This window comes from Vicia villosa, unplaced genomic scaffold (assembly GCF_029867415.1).
Source record: "Vicia villosa cultivar HV-30 ecotype Madison, WI unplaced genomic scaffold, Vvil1.0 ctg.000534F_1_1, whole genome shotgun sequence".
In the NCBI taxonomy this organism is placed as follows: domain Eukaryota; kingdom Viridiplantae; phylum Streptophyta; class Magnoliopsida; order Fabales; family Fabaceae; genus Vicia; species Vicia villosa.
In genome coordinates this window covers 375,699-390,259 of record NW_026705246.1, presented here as the reverse complement: position 1 = coordinate 390,259, position 14,561 = coordinate 375,699, and the positions used below count along the sequence as shown (strand labels likewise).

The 14,561-nt window shown below is 35.6% G+C and overlaps 3 protein-coding genes across 3 annotated transcripts; 2 read left to right on the top strand and 1 right to left on the bottom strand.

The window, feature by feature from the left end:
* Nucleotides 1-588: 588 nt before the first annotated feature.
* On the top strand, nucleotides 589-3,638 carry LOC131629207 (exocyst complex component SEC15A-like). The gene is made up of 2 exons (XM_058900002.1): nucleotides 589-794; nucleotides 1,088-3,638. Exon 2 carries the CDS (start codon nucleotides 1,123-1,125, stop codon nucleotides 3,493-3,495), a length of 2,373 nt encoding a protein of 790 aa, XP_058755985.1. The 5' UTR covers nucleotides 589-794; nucleotides 1,088-1,122; the 3' UTR covers nucleotides 3,496-3,638.
* A 600-nt stretch (nucleotides 3,639-4,238) lies between these two features.
* On the bottom strand, nucleotides 4,239-6,288 carry LOC131629206 (transcription initiation factor TFIID subunit 13-like). Its single transcript, XM_058900001.1, has 5 exons — nucleotides 6,058-6,288; nucleotides 5,935-5,972; nucleotides 5,773-5,832; nucleotides 5,595-5,669; nucleotides 4,239-4,619 (listed from the first exon to the last, which is right to left on the bottom strand). Exons 1-5 carry the CDS (start codon nucleotides 6,161-6,163, stop codon nucleotides 4,485-4,487), a joined length of 414 nt encoding a protein of 137 aa, XP_058755984.1. The 5' UTR covers nucleotides 6,164-6,288; the 3' UTR covers nucleotides 4,239-4,484.
* Nucleotides 6,289-10,311: 4,023 nt separating this feature from the next.
* LOC131629179 (phospholipase A1 PLIP2, chloroplastic-like) lies at nucleotides 10,312-14,231 on the top strand. The gene is made up of 5 exons (XM_058899972.1): nucleotides 10,312-11,246; nucleotides 12,034-12,495; nucleotides 12,577-12,636; nucleotides 12,752-13,168; nucleotides 13,257-14,231. Exons 1-5 carry the CDS (start codon nucleotides 10,644-10,646, stop codon nucleotides 13,833-13,835), a joined length of 2,121 nt encoding a protein of 706 aa, XP_058755955.1. The 5' UTR covers nucleotides 10,312-10,643; the 3' UTR covers nucleotides 13,836-14,231.
* The last annotated feature ends 330 nt before the right edge of the window (nucleotides 14,232-14,561 follow it).

Below are 14,561 nucleotides of genomic sequence, written 5' to 3'. Positions count from 1 at the left end.
ACAAAATGTCATTAGACATTGTCATCTTACCGGTCTCCAACTTACCATTAGAATACTTTGTTTCAGACAAGATAATTTTAATTCTAAATAATATTTGAATAATGTTATTATTAATTTGTAATTAGAGTTAAATATACAATATCCCATGTAATATAGACGAAATACACTTTACCACTGTAAAAAAATTGGATCACCCACTTTAAATGTTAAAATTATATGTCTTTTGTCCCCTAAGTGCACAAGTTACCCCTATAATATATTTTTTTTATTTATCCCTCGATTCAGTGTTTACTTTGCATGCTTAGGGAAAAATAAAAAATAAATAAAATTACAGAGGATAATCCAAAAAATGCGAAAATCGCCTAGGTATAAAATGGTATTAATCCTTGTAATTAATAAATGAGTTTTATTTTTATTTAACAATCAGTCTATCACTCGAGTGATTAGAATACTTTTAGCATTTGATAGTATATGAATTAAATTCTTATATTTTTTAAATTTCATTGTAAATAATTTTTATAACAATATTAACATATATAATTATACTATCTTACATATATTATTAACATAACTTGGCTAATTCTTTTGTTAAAATTTTGACATGATTTTGTGATCTGAAAATGCCGCATGGGCGTTTCTCAATCCCATCTCAGACACAACTTCATTCTGATTCTTCTTTCTTCCAAGTGATCACAGAACATAATCCAATCTAATCTAGGTTGGAAATTTTGTCACGATCAATAAAAACCTTGTCTTCAACCACTCCAATCTTTTATCACAAGCTTCACATTACGGTATTTATTCATTTATCACTCTCATTCTTTTTTAATTACATTATTTCCATATGCAATCTCACACTATATTTGTCCCCTTTGCATGTATTTTTTGTGTAATCCCTTTTTTCATCAATCTATTTTTTTCTATGAGGTTTTTGTGGCTCTGATTCAATGTATGTTACTCTAATTAATTAGTTATAAGTTTGGCTACAAACCATAGACACCAGAGACACGACACTGACACGTTGACACATTACGAGTTTGTTACAACTTACATGCAATGCAATATATGATTGTTATTGTGATTTCAGATTGCAGGGATATTTGTTCATTCATTCATGTGAAAATGGATGTGAAAGCAAAAAGGAGAAGTGAGGTAGATAATGGTGATGAAGGAGAGGATTTAGTTCTAGCAACTTTGATTGCCAATGGAGATGATCTTAGTCCTCTTGTTAGGCATGCCTTTGAAATGGGACGGCCCGAGATGCTTCTTCGTCAGCTTAATTTCGTCGTTAAGAAAAAAGAAGCTGAAATCGAAGATATGTGCAAGACTCACTATGAAGAATTCATTCTCGCAGTTGATGAGCTTCGCGGCGTGTTGGTTGATGCTGAAGAGCTAAAGAGTGAACTGCAGAGTGATAATTTCAAGCTGCAGCAAGTTGGAACGACGCTTCTTGTCAAACTTGAGGAGCTTCTTGAATCTTATTCTGTTAAGAAGAATGTGACGGAAGCTATTAAGATGTCGATGAACTGTATTCAGGTGTTGGAGCTTTGTGTTAAGTGTAATAATCATATTTCTGAAGCACAATTCTATCCTGCATTGAAAACTGTTGATTTGCTTGAGAAGAGTTATATGCAGAGTATTCCTGCTAGAGCTCTTAAATTGGTGATAGAGAAGAGGATTCCTTCGATAAAATTGCATATTGAGAAGAAGGTGTGTAGTCAGGTTAATGAATGGATGGTCCTTATACGAAGTTCTTGCAAAAAAATCGGGCAAACAGCGATCGGTCGCACTGCGTCGGTTCGTCAAAGGGACGAAGAAATTCTAGAAAGGCAGAGAAAGGTTGATGATCTAAATATTTCGGTTGTCGATGATAGGGTTTATAGTTTGGATGTTGAAGAAGCTGATGATGATTCTGCAATGCAGTTTGACCTTACGCCGCTTTACCGTGCTTGTCATATTCATAGTTGTATGGGGATCCTAGAGCAGTTTCATCAATACTATTATAAGAATAGACTGTTACAGTTGAACTCCGATTTGGAGATATCGTCATCGCAGCCTTTTGTTGAATCGTATCAAACACTTTTAGCGCAGATTGCAGGGTATTTTATTGTCGAGGACAAGGTTCTAAGGACTGCTGGAGGACTACTTGTAGAGGATCAGGTGGAAACAATGTGGGAGACTGCTTTGTCGAAAATGACATCGATGTTGGACATGCAATTCTCGCATATGAACTCTGCCACGCATCTTCTCTTGATTAAGGATTACGTTACACTTGTCGGTTCTACTCTTAGAAAATATGGATATGACATTAGCCCTTTATTAGACGTGCTCGATAGCTGTCGCGACAAATACCACTTGCTTCTTTTGGCAGATTGTAGGCGAAAAATTATCGATGTTATTGAAAATGACTCATATGAGCAAATGGTGATAAAAAAAGAAACTGATTATGAGCATCATGTTCTGTCATTTAGTCTTCAAACTTCTGATATTATGCCCGCTTTTCCTTACGTAGCAGCGTTCTCTTCAATGGTACCTGAAGCTTGTCACATCGTGAGGTCGTTCATCAAAGGCTCCGTTGATTACTTGTCTCATGGTGTAAGAACGAGTTTCTTTGATATTGTGAGGAAGTATTTGGACAAGCTTCTGATTGAAGTGTTAAATGAAGCATTACAGGACACAATAAATGGTGGAAATATCACTGTGTCTCAAGCTATGCAGATTGCTGCAAATATTTCTGTTCTTGAAAGAGCTTGTGATTTTTTCCTTAGGCATGTGGCTCAATTATGTGGAAAAGGTATCTCGGTTCGATCAATTGATAAGCCTCAAGCTGCGTTAGCTGCAAAGATGTTACTGAAAACTTCAAGAGATGCAGCTTATATTACCCTGCTGAGTTTAGTCAACGCAAAATTGGACGATTATATGAAACTAACAGACAGTGCTCTTTGGACTACGGAAGAGGCGAAGCCGAATGGAAATGAGTACTTAAACGAAGTGGTTTTTTACCTTGATTCGCTTATGTCTACGGCGCAACAAATTTTACCCTTGGATGCTATGTACAAAGTCGGAACTGGTGCACTTGAGCATGTTTCCAATATTATTGTTGCTGCTTTTCTTAGCGATAGTGTCAAAAGGTTTAACGCTAACGCAGTTATGAACATTAACAGTGATCTTATGATGTTGGAGGGTTTCGCGGATGAGAAGTTTTATTCCTCTGGATTGGGTGAAATCTACAAGGATAGTTTTAAGAGCTGTTTGATAGAAGCAAGACAGTTAATCAATCTTTTGTCAAGTAGTCAACCTGAGAATTTCATGAATCCTGTCATAAGGGAGAAAAATTACTATGCACTTGATTATAAGAAAGTTGCTAACATTTGTGATAAGTTCAAGGATTCTGCAGATGGTATATTTGGAAGCCTTTCAAATAAAAATACAAAGCAAAGTGCTAAGAAGAAATCAATGGATATGCTCAAAAAGAGACTGAAGGATTTCAATTGATGATTAACTAGGAAAAGTATTATTTCATTTAATGAAGTGTTTAGTTGTATTGACTTTTTCTTATATTATGGATTAGTGTTTCTATGTTGCCCCGACTTGTTTTTCTTTAATAAAGAATCTTTTCTTGTCTTGTCTGGTTTCAATGAACTGCTTGTTGTTGCTGCTATATCTTTTCTAATCCTAAGCAGCAAAACCACATGCAATTTGCCCTATATTTGGTTATAGGGATGACATTAGTTAGTTTATGTACAAAACAATTGATGAACTAGCTAGCATTTGTTTTTTTCTTAGATATAAGATTTCATTAAATACAACCATGTTCAAGATACTATGTTTGCATAAACATCAACCCCTCTGCTAAACTCAACATTTGGCTATTTAAACAAGGAAACCTCACCCAACCAGACAATTTTTTTTTAAGTAAATGTAGTATATGTTTGGATAAATGTTTTTTTTTTTTTTGACAAAGGATAAATGTTTATCAAGCATGGTTTTGATTAAATGTGATGTTGTTCAATTAATTTCACTAAAACCAATTTGGGAGTTATTTACCTTTAAATGTTTTTCCTTTAAAGCATGCCTTATACCAAACTATTTTTTATTACTTCGGTCAAACCAGGATTTGACAGCAAAATCAATTTTAATTCAAAGCAACTCAACATCTAATTTTAACCAAAAACATGCTATATTAAAGAGAATGTGTTATGAAAGAGTTTGAACACAAATTCAAACATGCTAGTAAATTGCAAGAATGTGTTGTAGACATTATATTCAAGTACTATCATTCAGTACATGTTTGGGGAGCGGTGAAATGTCATTTTACTGAAAAACAAAACCAATTCATGCCTGCCGTGGATATTTCACGGCCAAAACAAACACATGCTATTTATGTTGCTCTCAGAAGTGCAATACATGATAACCAACAAAGTGAGAATAAGTCAGTCCTAATCTAGAATGCAGCTTCATTGTATTTCAACAATCTTAATCATTCATCCTTCTGCTGGTTCATCCCCCTCAAAAACCTTCCTCAGATTCTCTTCATCGTGTTCAAAAAGTTTTCTTGCTTGTTTCAGCTCTTCATTCATAGACAACAGCTCTGTGCAACGGTTAAGTTTTGGCATATCCTGCAGCAAACAAGAAGTTTTATGAGTTTTAGTCAAAATATCAAGATTAATCGTGTAGTAGGAGCAAGTCTGGTCATTTTAAACTACACCCGACTGCATATGGTCAACTCAATGAAAAATGTACTTGATTTTAGTGCATGTGATAACTCATAACTATGAAAGTTATATCTCAGAATTCCTGGCCAGGTGAGAAAAGGTTTAAGCCGAAGCGTGTTTGAGCCTCTGAGGAACGAGAAAACTATCCTCTGCAAAGAGGCTGCAGCGACATATTTAATCTTACAGTGGTAGCATTTGATAACCCTCAAGACAAAGTTCACCCAACCCCATGTTTGATCAATTGTAAGAGCTCTAATGCTAATATGATAAATTGTCCAAGAACTATAAAACCTATGGAAAAAGGGATGAAAGTCTCAACAAAAATGTGGAAAGAGAACCAGAGATACATGTACAGCATAATTATGGATGAGTGATCCAAAAGGAGAACACCATGGTCAATCAAGTTTCGGAAATGTATCCAGCTATTAAAGTGCTAACAGTGACCATATTCATTGTTAATGAATAATAATGTACAGTAGAATTACCCTGTTGAACCCACGAGTGAAGTGATTAAAGGCAAGATTATTATAGTTCCTAACCTCATATTTGACAGATACATCACATAACGAAATATACCAAATATTGAACCAAGGCAGGTTATTAAGGATTAGGAAGTGATTTACTGGTTTGAAGTTTAAGGCTCATTAATACGGACCTATGAAGCACGGCCACCCCGAACACTACCCCGACACGGACATGTCTTTTTCAGAGGTGTCGGTGCTACATAGATACCGATTACCGACTATGGCTTATAGAAGTTTACAAAGATCCTAGTTGAGATAGATTCATTTATGTATGTATGTAGCATTCAATTTCCAGCAGGATTTGAAGATAAATACAGATAACTGTTCCCCCTTTGTGAATCAACCAAAAGAGTACCTTGCGAATCAAATAGAGGAAATCCTCAACTGATAGCTTCCCCCTCTGTGATCCAATATCTTGTGCTTTATGCACCTTAACAAAAACAAATTTTGCACAAATAAGGATAAAAACCAACAACTCCATGGCAGTGCTATACTGAGTTAAAAAATCAAACACATTAGTCAAAAAAAATTACCAGTTCTGTAATATATTCTACAACGATGTCATCCATAAGTGCGACACTTTCAGGAAGTGGCTAATTCAAGTGGAAACCAAGAACAATTAAATTAGATAACCAAGAACATGAAAAGAATTGGATAACCTAGAGAACATAAATTATAGGAAAAACTGAAATTACATTAGGATCATCTCCGAAGCCGTACATCATGTGCTGCACTATAGAAACCAGGGAAAAAGATTAGAAAGAGAGAGATGAAAAAAAGTAGAGTGAAATTGAAAAGTTGGGAAGAAAATTAGTTACATTCTCTTTGGAAAACTCCTCTTTTGCGCTTGGATGATGAAGATTCTGAGGGTTGTGTAGAAGCTGCTTTTGATTTTGAGGAGGTTATTGCCGATTGATTGCTCATTGCTGTTTAGGTCTGAATGAATCCTTCGGTGTGTTGTTTCTTTTCCGTTCAACGGGTTGTGTTGGGTTGTAGATCATTTGAATGGTACTGTCCTTATATATAAACCTGAAAATAAATCGCGGCCCAAAATAACATAAATTGTGTTTTTCTTTTTGAGTAAATATAAATTGAGTTTGGATGAATTCAAAAGAAAAGATATACTAAAAAGAAAAGATATGAAATACTTAAAAGTATATTTTAAAATAAAATAATATTTTGTGTTTTTTTATATATATTTGTAATAATAAATTGTGCTTGGATGAGATTTTAGGTATTTTTTTCTTTTGGTATAGTTGTATGAGATTTTAGGTATTACATTTTAAAATAAATAGCGACTTAAAATAATATGAAAGTTTTTTTAATTTGGAGACAATTTAAAATATTTAGACAAAATTTATTTTTCTGTAAAAGATAAATAAAATTGTTGAAAGGAAGGAAATTTATTTTGTTCTTACATATGGTTTGACGTCGTTTTAATATTCTCTCGTTCTTCAAAATTTCGACAGGTATTATTTCTAAGCTAGAATCGATATTTAAACAGTTTTTATGGGGAGGGAGTGAGAATACTAGAAAAATCAATTGGGTCAATTGGGAGAAAGTGTGTTCTCCATACGAGAAGGGGGTTTGGGTATTAGAAACGTGAACTTGTTTAATTTGGCTCTATTAGGAAAATGGAAATGGAAAATTAAATCGGAAGGGCTCGGGTTATGGTTAAAAGCACTGAAGAATAGATATGGGGAGGTAGAGGTCATGAGGGGCGTCGTTAGTAGCAAAGACTCAAATTGGTCGAAAAAGCTTTGTGAGCTAGAAATAGGAGAATGGGAAAATTCAACCTATTTTTCTGTTAAAGAACTATATAAGGATTTAACAAAGGCTGGACTAAATCATGCGATTCTCTATTGGCCTAAGGTTTGGCACAAAGCGATACCACCAAAAATTTCTTGTTTTGGCTGGAGGTTATTTCAAAATAGTTTAGCTACTAAGAACAACCTCTTTAGAAAGAATGTCATAGGACAAGGCTCCATCAGGTGTATCTGTGAATCTGATGTTGATGAAGCTATACCTCACTTGTTTTTCGAGTGTAACTATTTTTTCAGGTATTTGGCAATCTATTTGCAAGTGGCTTCGGATATCTACTGCTCTCCACAGAGAAAGTGGGGATCATTTTGCTCAATTTGAATGTCTGATTGGAGGTGATAAGGAAATTGCGTCGAAAGTCATAGTCATTTGGTTTGCGTGTGTCTTGAGTATCTGGAAAGCTAGGAACGCCAAGATTTTCTGCAACAAAGAAGTGGTAACTGAAAAGGTATTCAATGACACTATTGAATTCTCATGGAGGTGGTTGTCCTCAATCAACATGGACGTACAATTCAACTATGCTCAATGGAGGTCAAATCCTAGGCCATGCCTTGGCCTTTGATTTCACAGTTGTTCGCAGTTTCGGATCTGATTGGGAACATGTCTTTCTTTTGGGTCCGCGGATCATATGGTTTATCTCTGTTATTGTCGTTCTTGTCGCGACATTGTGGTGCTATTGGAAGTTCAATTGATGTTTGATTTCTCACATCTGTTTCTTATGGTTTAATTTTGGATGGATGGTTAAACCATTGTATTCTGTTTCCGATTCGACCCTTGTTGTCTTTTGTGCAGTATGGCAATTGTTTCCGTTGCAGTGCCAATATGCTTTCTGTTAGTTGTTGGAGCTGAATGTAGCAGCCTTTTATATGTTTGGAATATTTAGCTTTTCTGATCTAATGTGGCGTTGCTAGAGTCTATGGTTGGTGGTCGTCCTTGTTGTCGGTGCTATGTCTTGGCTTCTTCGTCAAGGCTTTGGAATGCTGGTAGTTTTTTTTTGTGTGGATAATCAACTAGCAGTTGTTGAGTTTGGATAGTTTTCTGGAACAAGAGAGTTTAGGTACATCTAATTTAAGTGTGAGCTTTCTATGATTGAATGGTAGTTTGTGTGCAGTATTGGTGTAGTGGAGTTTTTATCTAATTTAGTTGGACAGGTTTTGTTTGTATGCTATCATGTTAGCATTTTGTATTATAGTTGTGGATATTGGCATGACTCATGCCTTGTGCATATTAATAAAACTTTTAGCTGTTTCAAAAAAAAATATGGAGTAAGAAACATTACGTCTCAATGAGCTCAAAGATGTGAAGGCAACATATGGTGGAGCAAAAACTACACATTGTGAAACATTCCAGACCAATCTACAGGGGTCTATAGTCCAGCCCATTTAAAATCATATTTATTAAATAAAAAAGCTAGGCTTAGGTTTTTTAAAAGCTTATTTAATGAAATAGGTCAGACTTAGACTATTAAAAAAAAGCCTATGAAACCTAAGGTCGGCCTATATTTTCATATATATTAAAACTAGTCTAAATAGGCAGCCCTTTATATGCATATATATTAGGGGGAAAAAGGCTAAAATAGTTTGGCATATATATATATATATATATATATATATATATATATATATATATATATATATATATATATATATTAGAAGAAATGTCAAACATTTCGGCCTATATATGCATACATAAGTCGACTTATAAGGCTTCTTAAATAATATAGATTAATTGAAAACATTAATGAGAAATAGACTTTTAAATAGGCCTTCAGGTTAGGCCAGACATGCTCGCACGGAACACATGCTTGCTCTGAAGCGCATTTTGCGCTATGTACAAGGCACCTTACATTTTGGACTACATTTATCCACATCTCCCATTACAAAGCTTATCTCATACACTGATGCTGATTGAGGTGGATGTCCTGACACCAGACCTAAGCATATTGTGACAATGTTAGTGCCATCTATCTATCTGGTAATCCTGTGCAGCATCAGCGTACTAAGCATATTGAAATGGACATTCATTTTGTTCGGGAAAAGGTAGCTCGTGGTCAAGCTCGCGTCCTTCATGTTCCCTCAAGACATCAGATCGCAGACATCTTCACCAAGGGACTTCCTCGCATTCTCTTCGATGATTTTCGGACTAGTCTAAGCGTCCGTGAACCTCCCGCTTCGACTGCGGGGGTGTGATAGAATAGAATATTTGTTATAATTAGTCATAATTAGTTTCCTATAATTATGTTGTATCATAATTAGATAGTTGACCAAACGTTACATATTGATGTATATATATTCTATTCAGATCAATGAGAAAAGGCAAACATTCTATTATCTTACAGAAACAAACACACCCTTACCTTTCTCAATGCATCACTCTTTGTTGACTTTCTTTTAGCTCGAATTACCAGGCTAACAGTCATTATCAGTAACTCGTAACTAATTCATATCTTCAATAATAAAAAACATGATTGAAAAGTTGAATTAGATAGTTTCGATATGTAGCGAGAAGACTTACAAATTCTTTCATAAATTTTAATAGAAGAATAATCAAATCATTCTAGACGAATAAACATTATGCGGTATTAAGTAACTTATATCACAGAAAAAATGATAGAATTATGGTCTCTTTTTTCATAATGACGGTTCGTTTTAGTAAATAAAATTCATTTCAAAATGACTGTCATTCTCATTTTTTAATATTAATTATTATTATTTTTTTAATTGTGTTTTTTTAATTATTATTATGTACACCACTTTTAATATATTAATATAATTAATTTAGTAGGATTTATTATTTTATGACAAGAATATTGTATTCGTATGTAAAATTTTTAGATGAGGTAAAAAGGATTGAATTAAAAGAATGGTAAAAAATCAACTTAATATGGAGTGAGAATTTGAACAATATAAAAACAAACCATATAGACAAACACATACTAGTACCTACCTAGACAAAAAAAAAATCATAAAAAAGTTCTTTAAAGTTTCTACAACTTGGTAGTTCGAAGTTGGAACTATGCTGCCGAATATTTATGAAAATCTGAAATTTAAATCAATAACCGACACGTCAGTGAATATCCACATGTTATAGAACCAGCCCAATGACGTGTCAGTTTCATCTAAAAGTTCGGAAATACTACAAGTTTCAAAATCACGCGCTTTCCCACGAAATCGCAAAACACAAATACACTCCCCCGACACGTTGTCCTCATTTCCACGTGACCATCACCATTCCTAACTCTTAACCCCTAAAAAATAAAAATCAAACACGTAATAACACTATTCCCCCCAAAACGCAGTCGTTTTAAACCCAAGTATATTAAAACAACCCACTTACGCAATTATAACAAAAATTCGGTCACCTGTTTTTAGTTTTAGGTTCCCTTCCCTTAAAATAAACTCCTTCGTTCTTTCTTTCTCTCATTCTTTCTCTCGTGTTTTTTTTTTTCTTTTCGATCTTAAAAAAAAAAAACAACATCTAAATTCAAAACCAACGTAGCAACTCCGAAAAACATCATCGTTGCGAACATTGTTTCTGTTTTTTTTTTTATTATAAATTTTTTAATTTTCTGAAGAACAAAATAATGGAAACTATGTGTTTAAAAACTGGGATTGTTCCCTCGATCTCCATTTCCGGATCGTTAGATACACGCGCCTCCCCGTCTCAGGTTAGTGCGGTGGGTCGTTCCGCCGTGGATAAACCGTCGCGAAATTCTATATTCTCTAGATTCTCGTTTCGGTACCCTCTGGAGTCGTTATGGCCGGGACAACGGAGTTCTGTGAGTAAGAATAAAACGTTTAGCGGTTTGTCTCTCGATGATGCTGTTATGGCGGAGAATGGAGAGACGGAATCGGTTAAAGATGAGGGGGAGGAAGGAAGCGTGAATGGCGGGGAGGGGAAGAGGGAGAATTGGGTTTTGAAGATTTTGCATGTGAAGTCTGTGTGGAAAGGGGAACGAGGGAATGAGAGGGAAGGAACCGAGGACGATGAGAACAATGGTGGTGGTGGTGATGAGGTTTGTGATGGTTGCGCGGTTGAGAATGATGATGGCGAAAAAGGAGAGGATTTTGAATTTGATAGAGGGTCGTTTTCGAAAATGTTGAGGAGGGTGTCTTTGGCTGAGGCTAGATTGTATGCGCAGATGTCACACTTGGGGAGTTTGGCTTATTCTATACCCAATATTAAGGTAACTTGATTGAGTTTTGTTTAGATTTGAGATCTTTCGATGTTTTTTGATTGATTCAGAGTTGGTTAGGTTGTAGATTTTTCGTTCATTGGTTTTTGAGGTTTCAGATCTATTTTTGCTGTCTTGTGATCTGGATGATTTGTTTCAAATATTGATTACTTGAAGATTCTTTGTGGCGTAATTTGTTGTGATTAGAATTTACTAACTTGAATTAGGGTGATTTGGAATTGGAATGTCAAGGTTTGTATTTTTCTTTTAACATGATGTAGCCCATGGTTCTATAATTGCGGCCCTCGGCGAAGATTGTGGCGGCAATAGAAAAGTCTTGGAATTTAGAGGTCTTCGTGTCACAACAACAATTGCGTTATAAATGTATGAGAGGTCTTCGCGATGCAATAAAATTGCGACCGCATTGGGCGCATTTGCCCATATTATGCTGCAATAACAAGGATTGCAGCTTAACTGCAACTCCTATTGGTAACATTGTGTTGGATTATAGAGAAGAATATATATGGTTTTAAATTCAGAAATCCTTGGAATGTTTTAGTTTAAACTTGACGAGATACTACGGCTGTAATATGAATCTTTTGCTGCAAATGCGGTTTCTGTTCTGTATCATTTGCGTGCAATTCAATTGCATTTATGGAATTGGAATTTGAAACACTTATTTTGTTAAGTTCTGTTCTTGATTTTATTACTATTATATGTCTGGATAAGGATTGATAAATCAGGAATCTGATTTCCACAAAATCAAAACTAATTTATATTTTTGGATTTGATAATTTAGCCCGGGAAACTCTTAAAACATTACGGTCTGCGTTTTGTAACTTCATCGCTAGAGAAAAAGGAATTGGCAGCAAAATCTGAGAAAAATCCTCAGGAAGTTGAAAGTCAAGAGAAGCCAGAAGAAACAAAGGAGCCAAATAATGGTGGATATAGGATAAGTGCGACGGCTGCTTATAATATTGCTGCCTCCGCTGCTTCCTATCTGCATGCTCAGACAAAGAGCATACTTCCGTTCAAATCTTCAAATACGGTGGCTGGGGAAGGAAGCAATGAAGGTCTTAACATGACGGACGCAGAGGTGGCATCTTTGATGGCGACTACTGATTCAGTGACTGCAGTGGTTGCAGCAAAAGAGGAAGCAAAGCAAGCTGTTGCAGATGATCTTAACTCAACTCGTTCATCACCTTGTGAATGGTTCATCTGCGATGACAACCAGAGTGGTACAAGATTTTTTGTTATTCAGGTAGGGAAAATCTGTTTTTGCTCTTTTGCAGGTAATAAATTGCTATTATTTGTGATCGCTAAAGTTTGATAAAACGTGTAGGGTTCGGAATCATTAGCATCTTGGCAAGCAAATCTACTTTTTGAGCCAATTAAATTTGAGGTAAATTCGCCTTTTACGGTTATGAATAAGTACTTTTGAATCAAGTCTTGAATCTTTGATATTTAACTATAGCCTGCAAAATTTGAGATAACAATGTACACATTTTTTTACCCAGGGTTTGGATGTCCTTGTTCACCGAGGTATTTATGAGGCTGCTAAAGGGATATATCAACAGATGCTGCCGGAAGTTCACGCGCACCTAAAATCTCGAGGCTCTCGTGCAAATTTTCGTTTCACTGGACATTCTCTTGGTGGAAGCTTGGCATTACTTGTAAATCTCATGCTCTTCATAAGAGAAGAAGTACCTATCTCCTCTTTACTCCCGGTGATAACATTTGGTGCCCCTTCTATCATGTGTGGAGGTGACACTCTACTAGACAAGCTCGGTCTTCCGCGAAGTCATGTTCAGGCAATTATAATGCACAGAGACATCGTACCACGGGCATTTTCTTGCAATTACCCCGACCATGTTGCAAAAATCTTAAAGGCTATCAATGCGAACTTTCGGAATCACCCGTGTCTCAACAACCAAGTAAAGTCCTGCCTATTGAAAATAAAATGCCTTATGCAACTTTTTTTTTATAAGCTTGTAACTTATGAGTGAATTTTTCTTACTGCAGAAGCTACTCTATTCACCAATGGGTGAACTATTGATTCTACAACCAAATGAGAAATTTTCACCAAGCCACCAGCTTCTGCCACAAGGCAGTGGCTTATATCTTCTGTGCTGTCCTTTGTCAGAACCTAACGACACGGAGAAGAAGCTCCATGCCGCGCAATTGACGTTCTTGAACACACCTCATCCACTTGAGATATTAAGCGACAGATCCGCATACGGATCTGGAGGAAGCATACAAAGAGATCACGACATGAATTCCTACTTAAAGACTGTGAGAAGCGTGATTCGACAAGAACTTAACCAAATCCGCAAATCAATGCGAGAGAAAAGGCGCAAGGTATGGTGGCCACTCGTACTACCACGACGAGTGGATACCAACATTGTCATGGGGAAGTCTATGGTGTCGATTAATATCGCTCAACGCCAGGCGCCGTTCTCGGGCATAATGAAGACAGGAAAAGAGTCCTTGAAAAGGTTTAGCAGGCTTATTGCATCTCAACACATGCAGTTGTTTGTGCTGCTTTTTTTCCCTGCTAGGATGTTAATCTTAGGTGCATATAGCTTAATTAGCCTTCGATAAATATGCAAATGCAATTATTCATTAATTTTATTAAAAGGAAGGTAAAAGGGAGTAGAAAAGTGTATAAACAAAACAAGGGCACATGTCCTCGAACCAGATTAGGTGACGGTTCCGAAGGCCATGCCAGATACTGGTGGTAAATCAGATTAGACGGTCCAGTAGACTGGATACTACTGGTGGTAAACCAGATTAGGCGGTCTAGTAGACCGGATACATACTGGTGGTAAACACATGTTAGGTAAACACATGTTAGTTGTGGATGTTATTGTTAGGTGATTCTTTATTCATTGATTTCAGAAATGAAATATATTATGTAATATCTCATGAATGCTACCTTTTGTAGAGGAATATTCCTCACATGTTACCAATTAAATTAAATTATATTTTTAGTACTTATATTCAAGTGTTGCTTATATTTACCCAATACTTTAATAATAGAAGTTGATTTAGTGCATGTTTGGATTGGCTTCTTCAAGCCCCAAAAGCACTTCTAGTCCACCTCAACTTGAAAATTGTTTTTTTTTCTTGTTTGGATAGTTTTTCAAAATCAATTCTCCTCCCCCAAAAGCAATTCTAGTAGAAGCTACAATTCTTAGCTTTTGAGTTTGGTAGAATCAATTCTACATTTATTATATATTATTTATTAGAACTCTTTTAAATTTTCCTACTTTACCCTCTTAAATTTTCATTAATTACTTCTTTTCTTTTTGATTTGTACTAGAATTT